The sequence below is a fragment of the Sus scrofa genome, chromosome 8, assembly GCF_054392235.1.
Source record: "Sus scrofa isolate SSC_HxYL_T2T_F1_AM1 chromosome 8, Sscrofa_HxYL_maternal_Yorkshire_Landrace_v2.0, whole genome shotgun sequence".
Taxonomy (NCBI): Eukaryota; Metazoa; Chordata; class Mammalia; order Artiodactyla; family Suidae; genus Sus; species Sus scrofa.
The window spans coordinates 10939634-10959794 of NC_139390.1; the positions used below are offsets into that span (position 1 = coordinate 10939634).

At 47.8% G+C, this 20161-nt stretch overlaps 1 protein-coding gene across 4 annotated transcripts in view; it reads left to right on the forward strand.

Annotated features, from left to right (window-relative positions):
* Positions 1–3256: 3256 nt before the first annotated feature.
* BST1 (bone marrow stromal cell antigen 1) overlaps positions 3257–20161 on the forward strand; it is a 35128-nt gene continuing 18223 nt past the window's right edge. For 3 of the 4 annotated variants that reach the window (XR_014812170.1, XM_003356861.6, XM_084971560.1), the window contains exons 1-6: positions 3257–3483; positions 4987–5113; positions 8080–8215; positions 11901–11983; positions 15375–15451; positions 15789–15881. Coding sequence is in view for 2 of the 4 variants with exons in the window: in XM_003356861.6 (XP_003356909.3) it covers positions 3281–3483; positions 4987–5113; positions 8080–8215; positions 11901–11983; positions 15375–15451; positions 15789–15881 (719 nt within the window). In the remaining 2 variants the exon portion in view is untranslated. Of the gene's footprint in view, positions 3484–4986; positions 5114–8079; positions 8216–11900; positions 13891–15374; positions 15452–15788; positions 15882–16020; positions 16891–20161 lie in introns of those variants that run through there. The other variant, XR_014812171.1, reaches the window with a different exon arrangement.

The following is a 20161-nucleotide window of genomic DNA, read 5'->3' on the forward strand; positions in this document are numbered from 1 at the left end:
GTTCCCAGGCTAGAGGTCCAATTGGAGCTATAGCTACCAGCCTACACCATAGCTCACAGCAACGCCGGATCCTTAACCCACTGAGCGAGGCCAGGGATCGAACCCGAGTCCTCATGGATGCTACTCAGGTTCGGTAACTGCTGAGCCACAATGGGAACTCTGAATTCTATGTTCTGAATACAAGCTTTAAAGCACTAATCGGCATTTACTTTATTATGACTTGTGAATAATACTCATTGCTGAGCTTAGAGTATTCTATGATTATATTTTTTTCTTGCAAACTTCTTGCTTAACTTAGATGTAATAATTGTCTCCCTCTCCCTGCCCTCTGGCTTGTTTGATTTGTATTCTATGTACATTTACGATTACAGTCAAGTTCTTGGCACGACATATAAATCTCTTAGTGCACTCAAAAGAATCAGTCACTCAGGCGGGTATGTGTGTATTTTCTTCTTTTCTTTTTGTGTCTCTTGGAAGCATCCTTCCTAGAGCTGTCTGCACAATGGATAGAAACTACTCACGCTGAAGATCCCCTCTGAAATGTCATACTCTTGAGGTTTACCCTAAAAACTTCCAGAGAGAGAGAGAGAAAAAAAAAGATCAAATAAACAGGATTAGAGAAATGGCCTTAGATTTTCTAGTAGTAACATAGAAATCAAAAAACAATTGAGCACTGCCTTCAAAATTTTGAGGGATGGAGTTCCCATGGTAGCTCGGTGGTAACAAACCTGACTAGTATCCATGAGGAAGTGGGTTGGATTCCTGAGGTTGCTCAGTGGATTAAGGATCCAACTTTGCAGATCAAAGGTGCAGCTCAGATCTGGCACTGCTGTGGCCATGGCGTAGGCCAGCAGCTACAGCTCTGATTTGATCCCAAGCCTGGGAACTTCCATATGACTCAGGTTCGACCCTAAAGAGACAAAAAAATTTTTTTTTGAGGGAAAATAATGATTTTCTACTTAAAATTCTCTCCAACCAAACTCTTAATCAAGTTTGAGGGTAGAATGAATATTTTACATTATTGTGTGAAAGTCTAAAAAATTTAACCTCTATGTCATCTTCTCAAGAAGCTATTGGACGATGTGATCCCTAAGACAAGAAAGAAGACATGGGTTCTAGGGGACAGGGCATCAACCCAGGAGAGATGAGAAGGGGCACCTTCTAGGGCTACTGCAAGACAACTACCCAGCAAGTGGAGCAGTACGCTCAGACTGAGTAAACTGAAGCAAAAAAAAGGGCATTTCCAAGAAACAAACAAAAGAGAGACAGAAAGAAATCATACAGGCACCTGAAATATCGATGGATGGCTTTGAATGCATCGAGATTTACATGCCTTGTAGTGAATCTGACCATAATGGTAAGTGTAGCCGTAACATCAAGCAAACAAAGAAGTTGGGAGTGGGGGATGTGGGGAAGGAGACAATTATACCTCTAGGGTAAGTACTAAGTTCGAGGAGGAAAGAGGAGGAAACGGTGGTAGAATACTCTAGGCTCAGCCATGAAAAATATTCACAAGTCATTATGTAAACAGTGATTATTGATTTAAAGCTTTTTTCTTTTTTGTCTTTTTATTACAGGGCTGCACCCGCAGCATATGGAAGTTCCCAAGCTAGCGGCTGAATCAGAGCTACAGCTGCCAGCCTAGGCCACAGCCACAGCAACACGCTGGATCCCATCCAGGTCTGCGACCTACACCACAGCTCAGGGCAACACCGGATCCTTAACCCGCTGAGAGAGGCCAGGGGTCAAACCTGCATTCTTATGGATAGCACTTGGTTTCATTACTGCTGAGCCACGATGGGAACTCACGAATTTAAAGCTTTTGAAAAAACTACCCGGATGATGAAGGGTACAGAATGATGCCTCTTGAAGATAAAATTTCCTTTTCCATAGTGGGAAGTCAAAGAATACTCTTCAAGATGGAAATATCAAGAAACAGCCTATAGGCATATTAGTTGGAAATATGGAAGCAAATACCAAGAAAAAAAAACCTGTTAAAATCATTAAAGTTTTTTTTTGTTTTTTGTTTTTTTTGGTTTTTTTTTTTTGGCTTTTTAGGGCCGGAGGTTCCCAGGCTAGGGGTCTAATCAGAGCTTTAGCCACTGGCCTTTGCCACAGCCACAGCAGCGCAGGATCTGAGCCGTGTCTGCCACCTACACCACAGCTCATGGCAACGCTGGATCCTCAACCCACTGAGCGAGGCCAGGGACCAATCCCGCAACCTCATGGTTCCTAGTTGGATTCGTTTCTGCTGTGCCATGATGGGAACTCCAAGAAAAAAACAACCCCCCCAAAACTGTTAAAATCATTAAAAACAAAACAAAAACCTGTTAAAATCAAGTCCACTTTTCTGGAAAGTGGACTTGAGTTAGGGTGGGGCTGGACGGGAAAATGTGGGTTTGGGTTATAAACTTTAGAAAAAAAAAGGGGGGGGAGTTCCCTTGTGGCCCAGCAGGTTATGGATCCCGCACTGTCACTGCACCTGTTTGGGTGGATGCCTTGGGAACAGGTCCAGTCCCTGGCCAAGGAATTTTCATGTGCAGCCAAAATGAAAAAAGGAAAAAGAGATTAAAATAACACGCTGTAGAACTCTCCCACCCTGCCTCGCATGAGCCTCCTCCTGTGTTTGTCAGATGTTTGCCAGGCACTCAGTTCAAGGGATAATGACTGCAGGAGTTGAGAACTTGGCCCTCCACGTGGAGGTGTTAATCTTCGCTCTTTACACTGATTGTCTCCAGGATCTCGGGTCCTCAGGGAGGGAGACTGTGACCTCCGGCAAGTTGCTTAACTTCCCTGAACTTACTCACCTGTAAATGGGAGTGATAAACCTAGCTCCGAGGAATGCTGTGGAAAGGAAATGAAAATTCTGCTTGCAGAGCGCTTGCCACTGCCGCAGCTCAATAATCATTAGCTCTTGGGGTTATTTTCCTGAAAACAAACACCATCCACTCGACATAGGCTAGAGAGAGAGAGGGCATCTGCGAAATCTGTCATAATTTGAAGCCTGAAAAATCTGCCTTTGGGGACCGGACTGGCCTCACCCCTTCATCCTCGCTGCTTCTTTGGGGCTCCCTTTTCGTGGACTCCGGCCATGACTGGCCAAGGGCGATAGTCCTGCCCCCGGTGAGGTCCCAACTCGGTCCCGGGGCTGAGGTAGAAAGGAGGACAGGAAGTGAGCGCGGGGGGCGGGAGGGCAAGCGGTGAGCCCAGCGTCCTCTCTGGAGCCACCTTAGTGCGAGGGGAGGAAGCGGGGCCGGGAGTCGCTCCAAAAGTGGCCGCGATGGCTGCCGGGGGGTGCGCGCGATCCGGGCTGCGGCTGCCCGCGCTGCTGCTGCTGCTGCAATTTCTGCTGCAGCCCCGGACAGGGGGCGCGGCGGGCCCTGCGGCTGCGCGGTGGAGCGGGCCGGGCACCGTCCCGCACCTGCAGAGCATCTTCCTGGGCCGCTGCGCCGAGTTCGTCGCGCTGCTGCGCCCTGAGCTGCGGTGAGCGCCTCTCGGGAGCTGGGGGGAGAGGGAGGAGGAAGGGACGGGGGAAACTACTGGGGAAACTGCTGGGGAGGGGTGCCCTTTGTGGGATCTGGAAATGAGGCGTGTGGGGGAGGGGAGGGAGGTGTGTTGCGAGTTTGGATGACAGCCAGCATAAGTTTAACCAAACTCTTCAGACCCAGGAACCTTATCTACAGCTGGAATTCCCGAAGCTCTCTCACGCGCTCTCTCTCACCTGCGGCATGCGGAAGTTTCCAGGCCAGGGACCCGAACCCGCATCATACCAGAGAGCCCCGCCACAGCAATGACAACTGCCGGATCCTTAACCCCCTGTGCCACCAGGGAGTGAGTCTTTCTTGCCAGCACTGTGCTGCTTCTTACTTTTTCTTCTGTTTTTACATCTTAATTTTATTTTTTATTTTGGCCACACTCTCTGCATGCTGTGGAAATTCCCACGTCAGGGGTCCAACCTATGCCACAGCAGCTACCGGAGTCACAGCAGAGACAACACTGGATCCTTATCCTACTGCACCACAGAACTTCTGTTCCTTCTTTGGATATACTTTTTCTGTTTGCATAAAGCCCCTTTCTTGTGCTGGTTGTTTTAAGTGGACATTTTAGGCAAATAAAAAAGAGCAGAGAACACTCACGTTACTCACCACCTAGCATGAGAAATAACTCGCAAATGGGTGGGAAATGTTTGGAGAGCTAGATTGGAAATCAAGATTTGGGCTGGCTCTGAAGCACATACTTTCCACCTTAGCAGGAGGTGGAACCGCCTTTTCCACACCTGGTGCTCACTCCTGATGTTACAAGGTCCTGCCTGTCTGCCTGACCCCAGCCAGTCCCCAGCCCCGAAACGGACCTGGGTCTAAACAAAGGGGCATCAGAAGCTGAGTGCGTGGGGTTTACTGGAATTGTCACCTTCTAGCTCCATGCATATTCTGCTATCTTTGTGAGCATGTTCTAAGTTCTAAGATACGTGTGTAACATTTCTTTTCTTTTCTTTTCTTTTTTTTTTTTTTTTTTTGGTGCGGCATATGGAAGTCCCCAGGGGGTCAAAGTGGCACTGGTCACAGCAATGCCAGATCTGAGCCGAATTTTCGACCTACACTGCAGCTCAAGGCAGTGCTGGATCCTTAGCCCAATGAATGAGGCCAGGGATGGAACCCGCATTCTCAAGGATACTAGTTGGGCTCTTAACCCGCTGAGCCATAATGGGAACTCCTATGTAGCGCTTTCTGACAGACACGCCCAATATCAAACTTCTAAATCCATCAACAAAAGTATTTTTCTTCCTCTTCTGAATTGGGCTTAATGCATGAGTCAAGACAGTTTCCTGTCTTTTGTGTGTGCCTAGATCTGCAGCATTGATATTTGACAAAATCGCTGCTAAAAACCTTTGGAGGGAGAAACGGAAATGTGTCACAGTGGAATGTAGTCTTTTTTTTTTTTTTTTTTTTTTCTTTCCTTCTTTTTTAAACTTGTGCTTTTCTGCAGGGACAAGAACTGCACAGCCATCTGGGAAGCCTTTAAAGTGGTGCTGGATAAGGATCCCTGTTCTGTGCTTCCCTCAGACTATGACCTTTTTATTAACCTCTCCAGGCACTCCATTCCCAGAGACAAGGTAACTCTACCTGCCCCTCGGGTAAAACGTTGCTCCATCTCTATAGAGACGGACAGTGTTCCCGCCAAGCAACGGTCCAGCAATGAATGCACAGTGCACTCCCCCCTCCCCCTGCCCCGCCCCTGAGCTCCCTGGTGGGAAGGAGGCCCTGTCTTCAGTGGTGCCCCTGGGTCTCCTGCTAGTCTTGGGCAGAAGGAACTTTCCAAAGTTAAGAAGGCAGTGCAGGAACCACAAGAACATGGAGACATCACTACACCTTTCCCACGAGGCCTCCGAGGCCTCTGCACCTGGCCCCTTCGGAATAACCTCCATCCTGACCCGCCCCAAAGGCCGGGACCTCTCTTTCCTATCCTCCCAAGAGACCAATCTCCACTCATTGAGGGCCATTAAGGCCCCTAAAATATCTCCATTCAGGACCAGTTTTACTTGTTTACATGTCAACATGTGGTTCACATGTCTGTATTCTGTCTACACTCTGCGTCCTAATACAGTGAAGGTAAATGAGAATATCTAAGTAAATTGCTTGTTTAGAACAGTGCCTTGAGTTTAAAGAAAGTTAACTACCATTTTAATTTCTCTGACTAGTTTTTTTTTTCCCTTAAATGAAGGACATATTTGGGCTTTTTTGTTTGCCCATTTTTTGTTTTTTGCTTTTTAGGACCGCACCTGCGGCATATGGAGGTTCCCAGGCTAGGGATCGAATTAGAGCTGTAGCTGCCAGCCTACACCACAGCCAAAGCAATGTGGGGTCTTTAACCCACTGAGCAAGGCCAGGGATTGAACTCACAGGCTCATGGATACTAGTGGGGTTCACAACCCACTGAGCTACAACGGGAACTCACAGATTTGTTTTTGACATAAATTCTTGATTTTTTTTTTTCATTGCAGTCAGGTAACATTGATGTTTACAAATGAAAACATCTCTCCTTTTTTGTAATTTTTCTTGACCACGCCCATGGCCTGAGGAAGCTCCTGAGCCAGGGACCAAACCTTTGCCACAGCAGCAATGCCAGATCCTTAGCCTGCTTTGCCGCTTGCTTGCTTGCTTTCTTTTTCTTTCTTTCTTTCTTTCTTTCTTTCTTTCTTTCTTTCTTTCTTTCTTTCTTTCTCTCTCTCTCTCTCTCTCTCTCTTTCTTTCTTTCTTTCTTTCTTTCTTTCTTTCTTTCTTTCTTTCTTTCCTTCCTTCCTTCCTTCCTTCCTTCCTTCCTTTCTTTCTTTCTTTTATGGTTGCTCCTGGGGTGAGGGGTCAAACCGGAGCTGCAGCTGCTCGCCTACACCACAGCCACAGCAACTCAGGATCCGAGCTGTCTGCAACCTACACCATAGCTTGTGGCAGTGCCGGTTCCTTAACCACTGAGCAAGGCCAGGGATCCCCCTGAATCCTCATGACACTAGTCAGATTCTTAACTCGCTGAGCCACAACAGGAACTCCCCAGTGAAAACATCTGAACATTGACTTTTTTGTTTTCATTTGTCAAGGCAGGAAAATGTATCTGAGAGGTTCAAACATAAAATAGATGATTTTTGCCTTTTGAACCCTGCAGCCTCTCTGTCGCTAAAAAGGGGAGCCGTTAGTTTTGTTCTCCTTTCTCAGGAAATACTGAGCTACTTCCACGTACCAGGTGCTGCTTTCGGGGTTCCAGATGCAACAGGGAACAAAACAGCCTCAGCCCTCGGGGAGTGTCCAGTCTGGACAGAGACCCCTGGTGGGGATACCAAGGATCTGATGGCACAGTGGGGGGGATGTTGTTACTTGCACTATTGTTATGTGAAAAACACTATAGCATGGAAACTCTAAGGTGTAATAAAAAGTCATGTGCTTTTGAAGCCCTTTACCCTTTAGGAGTTCTTTTTGTGGTTGCATATCATCCTAACCACAGCTGCAGGAGAAGAGGGAGGGTTCATACTCCCCCTTTTGCACCTGTGGAGACTGAGCCACAGGAAGATCACATGGCTTGTTCAAGAGCACAGGAGTTCCCCTCGTGGCGCAGCCGAAACGAATCCAACTAGGAACCATGAGGTTGTGAGTTCTATCCCTGGCCTCGCTCAGTGGGTTAAGGATCCGGGGTTGCCATGAAGCTGTGGTGTAGGTTGCAGACACGGCTCAGATGTGGTGTTGCTGTGGCTGTGGCGTAGGCCGGCAGCTACTGCTCTGATTTGACTCCTAGCCTGGGAACCTCCATATGCCGTGGGTGTGGCCCTAAAAGGACAAAAGACAAAAGACAAAAAAAAAAAAAAAAAAAAAAGCACACACATTTAGTGTATGATTCGGTTCAAACGCAAGTTCCTTGATTTAAAAAAAAAAATCTATCCATAATTTTTTAAATGACTAGAACAAAATATGTATGTATCTATCTATGTCTCAATGGGTGGGGGCGCTGTGCCTGTGGCATGTGGAAGTCCCCAGGCCTGGGATCGAATCCGTGCCACAGCAGTAACCCACGGAGCCACCAGGGAACTTCTCTCTCTTTGTTTTTTTACCACTGGGAAAATATTTCATTAACACCTGCATGACGCCCTTAGAATAAAGGGAAGAAGTGTGCTAGCCCTCTCCGAGTGAGTAAACCAAGACACAGAAAAAGGAAGTTTAGTCCCCTTTGAGTGAGAAATGGTTTGCCTGACTTGTCTCCATGATACTGTGCCTGAAGGAATTTGTTTTGTTTTGTTTTGTTTTCTGTCTTTTTTGAGGTCTGCACCTGCGGCCTATGGAAGTTCCCAGGCTAGGGATCGAATCAGAGCTGCAGCTGCCGGCCTACACCATAGCCACAGCAATGCCAGATCCAAGCCACGTCTGTGGTCTACACCACAGCTCACAGCCACGAACCCACTGAGCGAGGCCAGGGATCGAATCTGCGTCCTCCATGGATATTAGTCCGGTTCGCTGCCGCTGAGCCACCACAGGAACTCCTGAAGAAATCTGTTTGGATTTTATTTTATGTTTTCATTTTGTGTTGGTTTTTCCTCAGTCCCTGTTCTGGGAAAACAACCACCTCCTTGTTACCAGCTACACAGAGAACGGCCGTCGCTTTGTGTCCCTGTGCGACGTTCTCTATGGCAAGGTTGGGGATTTCTTGACCTGGTGTCGACAGAAAAATGACTCTGGTAAGACTTCTGCACGAATCACAAGAAAAGTCAGAGTTCCTGTTTGCTGTGTATTTGGTGCTAAATGCTTTCATACACACTTATCTTGGTTTATCTCATCTGATCCGCCCGCCCCCGGCCCCCAAGCCTCTCAGGCCAGCCTCTGGGGCGAGTGGTCATAATTCATAATTAATAATAGCAATAACGGACAGCGAGCCTCTTTTGCTCGGTTTTGTTTGGAGCACTTTCGGTATATTAACTCATTTAATCCCTGCAGCAGCCCCAGGGGATAGATTCAATCCTAATTCATGTTTTGACACATTTGGAAACCGAGGCACAGCAAGGTTGAGAAACTTGCTCAAGAGTGCACAGCTCTTCAGCAGCAACACTGGACAGTCTGGCTGCTGAGCCCTCGCTCCCAGCCCTGCACGCCTCTGCCTCACTCTCCTTATGTTCCCAAGGGTGGAAACTGAGGCTTTGGGAGGTCCAATGACTTGAAGAACCAGGGCCAGCATTCGCCCCTCTTCTGACTGATTCTGAAACCCCTCTAGGCCGCCAGCTAATATTTTGCAATTCATAGCACCGTGAAAGTTCCAGTCCCAGGGGTTGGCCTGATGGCAATGAAAACTCTCCTTACTCCTTCAGACCCCCCACTCAGGGATCATGCCTTGTTCCCTTCGTGAAGACTGGAGAAATTAAAAAAAAAAATTTTTTTTAATTATAGTTGATTTACAATGTTCTGTCAATTTCTGCTGTACAGCAAAGTGACCCAGTTTACACATATATTCATTCTTTTTTTCACATTATCCTCCCTCATGTTCCATCACAAGTGATCAGGTGAGTTGCTTGGGCCATACAGCGGAACCTCATGGCTTATCCGTTCCAAATGCAATAGTTTCCTCCCTGGGTACTGGAGTCACTTTAAAAGTTAACCTACGTTCGGAGTTCCCATCGTGGTGCTGCGGAAATGAATCCGACTAGGAACCATGAGGTTGTGGGTTTGCTCCCTGGCCTTGATCAGCGGGTTGAGGATCCGGCGTTGCTGTGAGCTGTGGTGTAGGTCGCAGACGCGGCTGGGATCTGGTGTTGCTGTGGCTCTGGCGTGGGCCGGTATCAACAGCTCTGATTAGGCCCCTGGCCTGGGAACCTCTATATGCTGCGGGTGCAGCCCTAAAAAGACAAAAGACAAAAAAAAATTAACCTACTCTCAGTTCCGTTTCCTTCCCCTTCATTCATTCATCCCTCCAGCTGAAGTTCATAGACTGCCTGCTGAGGCCAGTCCTCCGTCTGCTAGGCCCTGGGAACACGGGGAAGCATAAAACAGGAAAATAATACTTGATTCTGATATTCTAGGGGCAGAGAAAGGAGTAAGACAACAAACAGGCGAGTAACGTATACAGTCCACCGTAAGATTACAAAGGCTACAGACAAAAACGCAAGAGAGGAAAGAGGGTAGGACATGCCGGAATGGTTTCAGGGGGAGAGGAAAGCATGGCAGTTTTACACTGGCCCCGGGGAAGCCCTCCCTGAGACGCTGCTATCTGAGTGAGGACCTGAAGGTGACGAGCATCTCTTCCGTTAGAAGAGTGTTTCCTGGCAGTTCCCATTGTGGCGAAGTGGTTAACGAATCCAACTAGGAACCATGAGGTTGCGGGTTCGATCCCTGGCCTTCCTCAGTGGGTTAAGAATTGGCATTGCTGTGAGCTGTGATGTAAGTCTCAGACACGGCCGGGATCGGGTGTTGCTGTGGCTCTGGCCTAGGCTGGCAGTTGTAGCTCCAATTCAATCCCTAGCCTGGAAGCCTCCATGTGCTGTGGGTGTGGCCCTAAAAAGCAAAAAAAACCCAAAAAACACCAAGAGTGTTTCCTGACAGAGGAAACATCACGTGCAAAGGCCCTGAGGTCAGAGTGTGTGTGGCATCTTAAGGGAAGAGAAAGGCAGGCAGTAAGGGAAGAGGCGAGCAGCAGGCTGAGAAGCTGGAGGAATAAAGGAGGGCCAGATGGCACAGAACACTGAGGATGCTGGCTTTTACTCTGTGTGAGGTGGGAAGCACAGCAGGGTACGGATCCTTTGACACGACCATTCTTCCAATGGACTGTGACCATTTTCCTGCAGAGGGTGGGGGAGGATGGAGGAGGGGTGTGATGGCTGGTCACCAGAAAGACGGAGGCATCACTAGGGACTTGGAACTTTCAGCCCCATCCTCTGTCCTCTGGGAAGGGGAGAGGGCCTGGAGATTGAGTTAATCGCCACTAGCCAATGATTTAATCAATCATGCCTATCGTATGAAAGATCCATAAAAAGCCGTCTACGATGGGGTTCCGGGAGCCTCTGCGTTGGTGAGCACACTGAGCTGCTGGGAGGGTGGTACACCCAGATGGGGCGAGGAAGCCCCCGCCTTTCCCTTCAGGAAGTTCACATTATGCCTGCTCCATTCTCCCTGGAATGACTTGTAATGAGCACTTTCTCCTTCTTTTATAGTCAGTAGGAAGCAAATCCCATTTGTATATCTGCTGATTTTGTCCTTATAATTTTTTTTTTTCTCTTTTGGGTGCCCTGCAGCATATGGAGTTTGCAGGCCAGGGATCAGATCCAAACCACAGTTTGCACTTTCGCTGTAGCTGTGGCAGTGAGGGATCCTTTAACCAATTGTGCTGGGCTGGGGATCCAACCTGTATCCTGGCACTGCAGAGCCTCCCCCCTAAACACCCCAGTTGCGCCACAGCAGGAACTCCTGTCCTTACAATTCTTAAAATGGAAGACATTTTAACATCTTGTGCATTTTACACGTTATAAAATTTCTCTTTGGCATTCCTTGGTGGCTAAGCAGATTAAGGATCCGGCATTGCCACCGCTATGGCTCAGGTTGCTGTCAGTGTGATTCCCGGCCCAAGAACTTCTGTGTGTGGCTGGCACCATCAAAAAAATTCTCTTTTCTGGTTAAGAACTGATGCTTTGTTGTTTTGTTATTCTGTATTCATTTTTTGTTTTTTGTCTTTTTATGGCTGCACCCGAGGCATATGGAGGTTCCCAGGCTAGGGATCTAATCGGAGCTACAGCTGCCGGCCTATGCCACAGCCACAGCAACACCAGATCCAAGCCGAGTCTGCAACCTACACCACAGCTCACGGCAACACCAGATCCTTAACCCACTGAGCGAGGCCAGGGATCGAACCTGCATCCTCATGGATACTAGTCTCGTTTACCACTGAGCCACAGTGGGAACGCGTGTTCTTTTTTTTTGTATTTACTTCCAAGACCTGGGCTAAGTGGTGAAGGCATTTCTCCCAATAAATCCAAAAAATTTATATACTTTTATTTGAAAATATTTCTTTCTCTACAGGAGCCCTTGGTAGAGCTGGGCTAAGCGGTGAAGGCATTTCTCCCAATAAATCCAAAAAATTTATATACTTTTACTTGAAAATATTTCTTTCTCTACAGGAGCCCTTGATAGCGCTCCTGTAGAGAAATAACTCAGCTGTTTAGTGTTCTGCCTTCCTACATTTGTACCGAGCAAAATGACAGATGTCTTTGTATTGGAGATGGAGTGTTCCCGGGCCAGGCTCCTTGTGGATTCGGTGGGCCGAAGGGGCAACGTTAAGCCCATGCACATTATGCTGAATGAGGTTCAATATATTTTGTGAAGCCAGCAAATATCCATCCCTGATGGAATCTTTGAAACAAAACGCATTTGTTTTCCCCGTAGGACTCGACTACCAGTCCTGCCCCACATCCAACGACTGCGAAAACAATCCTGTGGATTCTTACTGGAAAAGTGCCTCCATCCAGGTAATTGTAGGACAGATGGCGGGGTGGCTGAGCTGGTGCGGGGCCTTGTGACCATGGCACAGAGGGGTTCAGAGGCTGGACCATCGGGTCATAGCTTCTTGAGTCTCACTTGCTCCTTTGCAACATTCTGATTCCCCCTCTCTGCTCCATAAAGAGGTGAGGAGCTTAATGCAATGCCTGGCACAAAGGAGACTTCCTGAATATCAGCTCCAGATGAGGCTATGAAACAGTCATTATTACGATCGCATCGTGGTGGCTGTTAGTATTTCAAATCAAGGTGATGTTGATTTGCTATGTAAAGGGGGGTGACCCCTGCTTTAATAGGAGACCTTGCAACACCTGAGATCTAGGTGCTGGGGTCAGAAAGGTCCATGAGGCTGATGTAGGTGGGAGAGGAGGTGAGAGGAGACGGGGGATAAAGTGGAGACACAGAAATGGTCCCTCAAGGTAGGTCTGTTTCTCAGAGAGGATGAGAGCCATCAGTAGCTACAGAATGCCAGGGATCCCAGCCTACGTTTTCTGTCACCTGCATTAGACCAAAGATTTCGAATAAAGAGGGTGAAGTTTTCAGTTCAGTGTCTGACACAGAGCCGCCTATTAACTGGTAGCTCTATCAACGAGGAGGCGGGTGGACCTCAGAACTCCACTCACTGCCACCAAGCCCCGTTCAGGGCTATCTGTGTCTCTTTTGGTCCCCTTTCCTGCTCTGGATCCCCAGGTGTCCACTGCTAATCTGAGGAGAGGGACTTTGTCAAACCCTCCACCGCAGCTGCAGTTTGGAACTAAACAGAGCGCCCGTCTCAGAGGCAGCCCTTATTCCTGCGCCCTCCTGCCAGTCCAGTGGGAGCCCCCCATCAGCACCTGCTTCTCATAGGTTCCTTTTGGGGTCCAGGCTTCCAGCCGTCAGCCGGGGAGCTGCCTGAGCCCCTCACTGAGAAGTGGGAGGCTGTGCATCTGTCATCAACTGAGCATGGGATCACAACAATAGCTCAGGGGGGATATCAACCTTCTCCATACAAAGCCCATATCTACCCAGCGGATCTGCCTGACTTCAAAGTGTGTGCTCCAAGCCCCATGTTACACTTGCCCCAGCTCTAGCATGGGCATCTAATAATCGTGCCCACATTTTTGAGCCCTTAGAATATGTTGGGTATCTGAACCTGCGGAGATACAGTTCAGGATAGTGAGGAGGAGAGGGTCGGAGCGGCAGCAGAGGCGTGTTCAGTGAGTGGTAAGTATCACCTTACAACAATCCTATGGGGTAGGGACTCAATACCCTTGTTTGACAAATAGGAAAAATGAGGCACGGAGAGACCAAGCAACTTAGACGTGTTACAGAGCTAAGGCGTGCAGCAGGCAGAGACCAAATTTTCAACCATGACTTCATTCAGCCTCACTGGAGCTGCATACTTTTCTTTTTTTTTTTTAATGAAAAAAAACATTTTCAGCATCAGTGTAAAAGCTTCCCAAGATAGAGACAGGCAACTTGTAGAAAGTCTAAATAAGAAAACTAATCATCCTTATTCCGGCCACCTAAGGGCAAATCCTTTGGCACAGCAATCGTCAGACCTTGGCATTTGCAGATTTAACCGTGACTGTTTGTGTATTTGGAAGGAATCTGAGACGTGTCTGACGTGGAGCAGATGGTTGACTTTGTGGCGGCTGGTACGGGGTGTTGCTCTGCTAGAGCACAAGCCCAGCCATGTGGATCTCTGTGCTGTGTGGTCGCTCTGGCCCCAAGCTGGCCTGCACTCTAGAATGAACATTTCATCAGGGAAATTACATGCTCTAGTGGTGTCCTGAACTGGAGATTTGGGAGTTTCTCTGGACCTGTCTCTCCCTTGGAAATTCCAGGGGTTGCCTAATATTCTCAGACTTCTGCCCATTCATTTCTTTTTCTTTTTTCTGCTACATCCAGGCATGTGGAAATTCCTGGGCTAGGAATCGAACCCCTGCCACAGCCAGAGACCTGAGCCACTGCGGTGATAACTCAGGATCTTTAACCCACTGCACCGCAAGGGACATCTCTGCCCCAAATTGTTAGCCCAGTAGAGGTCATGCCCCACCCACCTGGTCTCACATAGGCTTTGGCTGGAAGCACTTCCTATGCTCTTGCAAATCTTTTGTAGACTTTTTTTTTTTAAGGCCACACCTGTGGTATATGGAGGTTCCCAGGCTAGGGGCGTAATCAGAGCTGTAGCTGGCGGCCTACGCCACAGCCACAGCAATGCTGGATCCAAGCCACATCTGCGACCTACACCACAGCTCATGGCAATGCCAGATCCTTAACCCACTGAGCGAGGCCAGGGATTGAACCTGAAACCTCATGGTTCCTAGTCGGATTTGTTTCCCCGCTGCACCACGGTTGGAGCTCCTTTTAGTAAAGGCTGGCTAAGATTTCAGACATGTCTGTGCCATGTTTCCTTACCCTTCCCTGCGGTTGACTGTCATCGATTGGTTTCAGACTGTGCTGCTCTGTATGGTTCTGTGCGCATCTCCGTGCACCGGCTGATGCTTTGTGCTGTTTACCAAGTATTTCTGGCTCATCTTCTGAGCATGTGTTTTGCACTCTCATTGTCTCTCGAGGTTACTTCTGTGTGACTGACACTGGCCCATAAGATGTGAGTAGGGGTGACCGTGTGACTTCCGGGTGGAAGCCTTTAAGAACTGCTCTGTGGATTTGCCCCTTTCTTCTCCCTTCACTTGATAACCAGTGAGTCTGCAGACGTGGACACTTTGTCGGCTGGGAGGACAAAATGGAGCAAACCCTTACGCCCCAAAGACAAAACCCTATGACGAATATGTAGTGTGTGCATGAAATACATCTTTCTTGTTAAAACCACTGTGTGCTTTTTTGTCTTTTTAGGGCCGCACCCACGGGACATGGACGTTCCCAGGCTAGGGGTCCAATGGGACCTGCAGCTGCTGGCCTATGCCACAGCCACAGCAATGCAGGATCCGAGCCATGTCTGCAACCCACACCACAGCCCAAGGCAACGCCAGCTCCCCAACCCACTGAGCAAGGCCAGGGAACGAACCTGTACCCTCGTGGGTACCAGTTGGGTTTGTTACTACTGAGCCACAGGGAACTCCAAAGCCACTGTGCTTTTGAGGTGGTTTGTCATGGCAGCTTATGTCAGTGTGTACCAGCTGATACAGCGTATTTTGGGGTAGTAGATTCCCAGACATAGAATTACGGAGTCGATGAGTTTGTGACATTTCAAAGCAATTTCCTTTTCGAGATATACTCATTTGCATCCCTTCAACTCTATGAGATGCTAAATTTATCACATCCTTGCCAGTACTGAGAGTTAAGAAAAAAAAAAAAAAAGACCATTTCATAGCCGAAAAATTGTCTTAGATTACTCAAAAGACCTGTTTGTTTTTGCAGTATGCAAAAGAGAGTTCTGGGGTGATCTACGTCATGCTGAACGGTTCAGAGCCCACAGGAGCGTATCCCGTAAAAGGGTAAGAATGTAAACAGCAACATAAACGACAAAGAGGCCAAAATGTGGTTTTTGTTGTTTTGCATGGAGGCTTCAGAGAATCCTCCTAAGGCTCGCTTTTGTACGTTTGTTCAGCTGGAGCAAAACAATCGAATCACCTGAGATCAGAGCCCCGTCTATGTCTTTATACCTCTAACTGCAGATGAGTGCATGAAAGAAATAAGCAACCTAAATATTAAAGCTAAAAAGCAACCCCCTGAAGTTTTAAAACAAAAGTGATATGTAAATCAACTAAAAATGATAGGGGAACAGTATCGTATGGCTTTTGGACTTTAAGAAATGTCTTTCCTGTTTCTCAGGTTTTTTGCAGATTTTGAAGTTCCCAACTTACAGAAGGATAAAGTCACACGAATCGAGATCTGGGTTATGCATGAAATCGGGGGACCCAAATTGTAAGTTACGGTGCTACTGGTGATGCTCATGGCACAACACGCTTTTCTTGGCTGCAATATGATCCAGTCTGATTTACGTACATTTTCATTTCTGGGGAAACAGGGGTCTTCTGGGTTTCCTTTTTTTTTTCCTTTTAAGGGCCACACCTGTGGCATATGGAAGTTCCTAGGCTGGGGGTCAAATCGGAGCTGCAGCTGCCAGCCTTACACCACAGCCAGAGCCACATGGGATCTGAGCTCCATCTGTGACCTACACCACAGCTTGTGGCAATGCCAGATACTTAACACACTGAGCGAGGCCAGGGTTCGAACCCACATTCTCATGGATACTAGTCGGGTTTTTAACCTGCTGAGCCACAACGGGAACTCTAAGTCTTCTGTCTTTCTAGTGGAGTCAGCAGAGAAAGGCAAAGGTTTAACTTGCTGGAAATGCCCCTAGCCAGTTCTGAGCCCATCTCGGTCTTTCTGAGTGATGGGGGCAGCGCTGGATGGGGTAGGCTGATGCATTTGTGTGGGTCAAAGCTAGTTCCTCTCTCTGGTCCCCTGAAACCCAAAACCTCACCAGGAGTTCTCAGAATGGAGCCATGGACATGTAACGAAGAGGTTCTTCTCAGAGAACAACCATTTTCACAATTGGGTCTCAGATAACTGGCCAAGAAAACTTTCGAGATCCATATTTTTCTGGGAAACCACTAACTCATAGCTGGTTATATCAGCTCCAGATATAAATTCAGACTTGAGCTTATCCTTCTCATCAACAAAGGGCATCGTGGGCAATACTAAATATAAAAGACCTAAACGCAGGAGTTCCCGCTGTGGTGCAAGGGATCGGCAGCGTCTTGGGAGTGCTGGGACGCAGGTTCGATCCCCTCCTCGGCACAGTGGGTTAAGGATCTGGCGTTGCTGCAGCTGCGGCTTAGGTCAGGACTGCAGCTCAGGTCTTGATCCCTGGCCCGGTAACTCCATATGACATGGGGGTGGTAAAAATGAAAAGCGAAACAAAACAAAACCTTAACCCAGCTGGTCAGAGACAAGGCTAAGCCTGGTTAAAGCCAGGAGCTGTGATGGTGCTTCAGAAGCAGCTGGAGCTCCTTCCTTCCAAGCACTGAAGCCACATGGGGGAAAGCAGTGAGTGGACATGTTATCGAAAGTATATTCTGGGAGAATCTTAGCAGATTCCCCATTTCAGGCCCCCAGGCCCCCTTCAGACTCATCATATAATGAGTGATATTTTTGGAGGTCCCGTTGTGGTGCAGCAGAAACAAATCTGACTAGGAACCATGAGGTTTCGGGTTCAATCCCTGGCCTCACTTAGTGGGTTAAGGATCTGGTGTTGCCAGGAGCCGTGGTGTAGGTCGCAGACGTGGCTCTGATCTGGCGTTGCTGTGGCTCTGGCGTAGGCTGGCAGCTGTAGCTCCAATTAGACCCCTAGTCTGGGAACCTCCATGTGCTGCAGGTGTGGCTCTAAAAAGACAAAGACAGGAAAAAAAAAGTGATTTTTTTTTCCCCTGTCTCTTGGGCAGTAGATTAAATGTTCCAATGACTTACTACATAAGTCATGCCATAATCTGCTTTTCTCTTCCCAGAAGACAAATTATACTTATCATTGCATGAAAAATAATGTGTATTGTTTTTCTTGTTTCTGTGAGAAGTTGCTTTCTGTCTAGAAATAATGCTTGTTGTTTTAATGTGTCTGTCAGAGAAAGCTTGTCCATTGAATCTATTTTTAATGAGATAAGGAAATTGCAATTCATTGTCATTTCAGCCTATCATTTCTGCTGCAGGAGACATGATAAAGGAGTCGAAACACACACTTGTGTGTATTTGTGGCCAGAATGGAGGAGCGAAGAAAGTGGGGATCCCAAATTGCTTAGATTTTAGGGGGAAAATCAGAGAGGGCTAAAAACACCACAGCTGATAACCGATTGTGTTCAGTACCTCTTTGGTTGCCTTTATTTAAAAAAAAAAAGTATCAGGATGTAGTCTTTAAGGCATTAGCCTGCTTTGACCCCCTTTGCCTGGCAAAGCAATGAAGCTTTTTCTCCTTTACCCACCCCCCTCCCAAAAATAAGTATGGAGGTCTTTTTGTGGCTCAGCAGGTTAAGAACACACATAGTGTCCATGAGGATGTGGGTTCGATCCCTGGCCTCACTCAGTGGGTTAAAGATCTGGCATTGCCACAAGCTGCAGCATAGGTTACTGATGTGGCTCAGATCCCGAGTTGCTGTGGCTGTGGTGTAGGCCGGCAGCTGCAGCTCGGATTCGACCCCAAGCCTGGGAACTTCCATATGCCACAGGTGCCACCTTAAAAAGAAAAAAAATGTATGGAGTTTCCTGGTGGCACCCCAGGTTAAGGATCCAGCATTGTCAAGGCTATATGGTTCAGGTTGCTGTTGTGGCGTGGGTTCAAGCCCTGGCCTGGGAACTTCTGCATGCCATGGTCACAGCCCCTTCCCCTCCAACAAAGTAAAATAACCCATTGACTTAGCTCTGTGTCTAGGTATACATGTCATTGCTTACCAAAAAATTCTAAGTGGTGAGTTTGGCCCAGAGAAGGGCATCATCCCAGATTTTGGCAAGGTTCTAAAACAAGATGTGGAGTTCCCTTCATGGCTCAGTGGTTAACAAACCTGACTAGGATCCATGAGGATGTGGGTTTGATCCCTGGCCTTGCTCAGTGCCTTAAGGATCTGGGGTTGCTGTGAGCTGCGGTGTAGGTCGCAGATGAGGCTCGGATCCAGCGTTGCTGTGTCTGTGGCGTAGGGCAGCAGCTATAGCTCTGATTAGACCCCTAGCCTGGGAACCTCCATATGCCGCAGGTGCAGCCCTAAAAAGCAAAAAATTCAATGTAATAAAAAATAATAAAATATGATGCCACTCATTTCCGTAGTGCCTGGCATTCCACTTCTGTGCAAACTTCCTCCAGTGGCTCATTTCTTCCCTGTACACTCCCGCTCTGTTAATTTTATGGTGGGGATGTTGTTTACCTTTCCATTCCAGCTAAGCTGAGGCTGAGCCCTGTCTGAAATATGAATACCAGGCCTACTCACCGCAGCTGGCAGTGTTGTACCAGCCCTGTTTGCCTTTATAAATTCCCCTGCTTGACGACTGTTGCTGAAACTCAGCCTCTGTACACCGGCACTGAATTGAATCATGGAGTCAGAATTTGGGATGAAATAGAAAAAAATAGCTTTACCGCTTTGCCAAGCAAAGGCTGCCACAGCAGGCTAGTGCCCTCAGAACCGCATCCCGCTCTAGAGGGGGGGTGAGGAGTCTTACTGGGAGTGTTTGAGGAGCAGGGCGTGGTCAGCTCGTGAACAGTCTTCTGATTGGTTGGTGGTGAGGTAATTGGGAGGCAGCAGCATCAACCTTCTGGTTCCAACCAGTCTGGGGTCTACCTGCTTGTGGGCAGCAGACAGTTAACTTCTTCCACTGGTGGGGGTTTCAGTATCTGCAAAACAGCTCAGAGGACAGGGCTCAGAATATTATCTATAGTCCTTGAGGAAGAACGAAAGACCCTGGACTTTTTTGAACCGCTGAAGTTTTATTATTTTGTCTTAACTGTTGTCCTATCTTTCTTCATTTTCTTACTTCTCTGATTAAATTTATTCATTTGTGTCTGTGTGTGCATGTTATTCATTTGTTTTCCTGCCCCCCCCCCCCACCCAGGATCTTAACCAATACATGAAAAATTTATTCTTTGGCCAAAGTTTTTCTCCAGACAAAAGGCAGACGGAGGACAAGGGTGGGAGTCTGTTCTGGGAAAGCCCCATGGGGTCTTTTTTTTTTTTTTCTTTTTAGGGCCTCACCAGCAGCATATGGGGGTTCCCAGGTTGAATTGGAGCTGTAGCTGCTGCCCGACGCCACAGCCACAGCAACGCGGGATCTGAGCCATACCTACCACCTACACCACAGCTCACACCACCTCTCTCAGCTTAACCCACTGAACGAGGTCAGGTATTGAACTGTGTCCTCATGGATGTTAGATTCGTTTCCGCTGAGCCAAGATGGGAACTCTCCCATAGGGTCTTGTTCTGTTACACCATGACCTTCTGGAGGGCAAGGATCCTTACTGCTGAGAATGTGGGGAGATGGATGTCTTATGCTCTGTAGGGGTGGTCAGCATGGGGTTCAAGGTTGCTGGTACCTCTCAAGAGTCTTAAAATGCCCTCAAAACCTTGGTGACAGAAAACCTACTTTCAGGAATTTATGCTAAGGAAACAAATAAGCATATATATGAAAATGAAGCTTCAACAAAATTTGCTTTAGTATCACTGAGA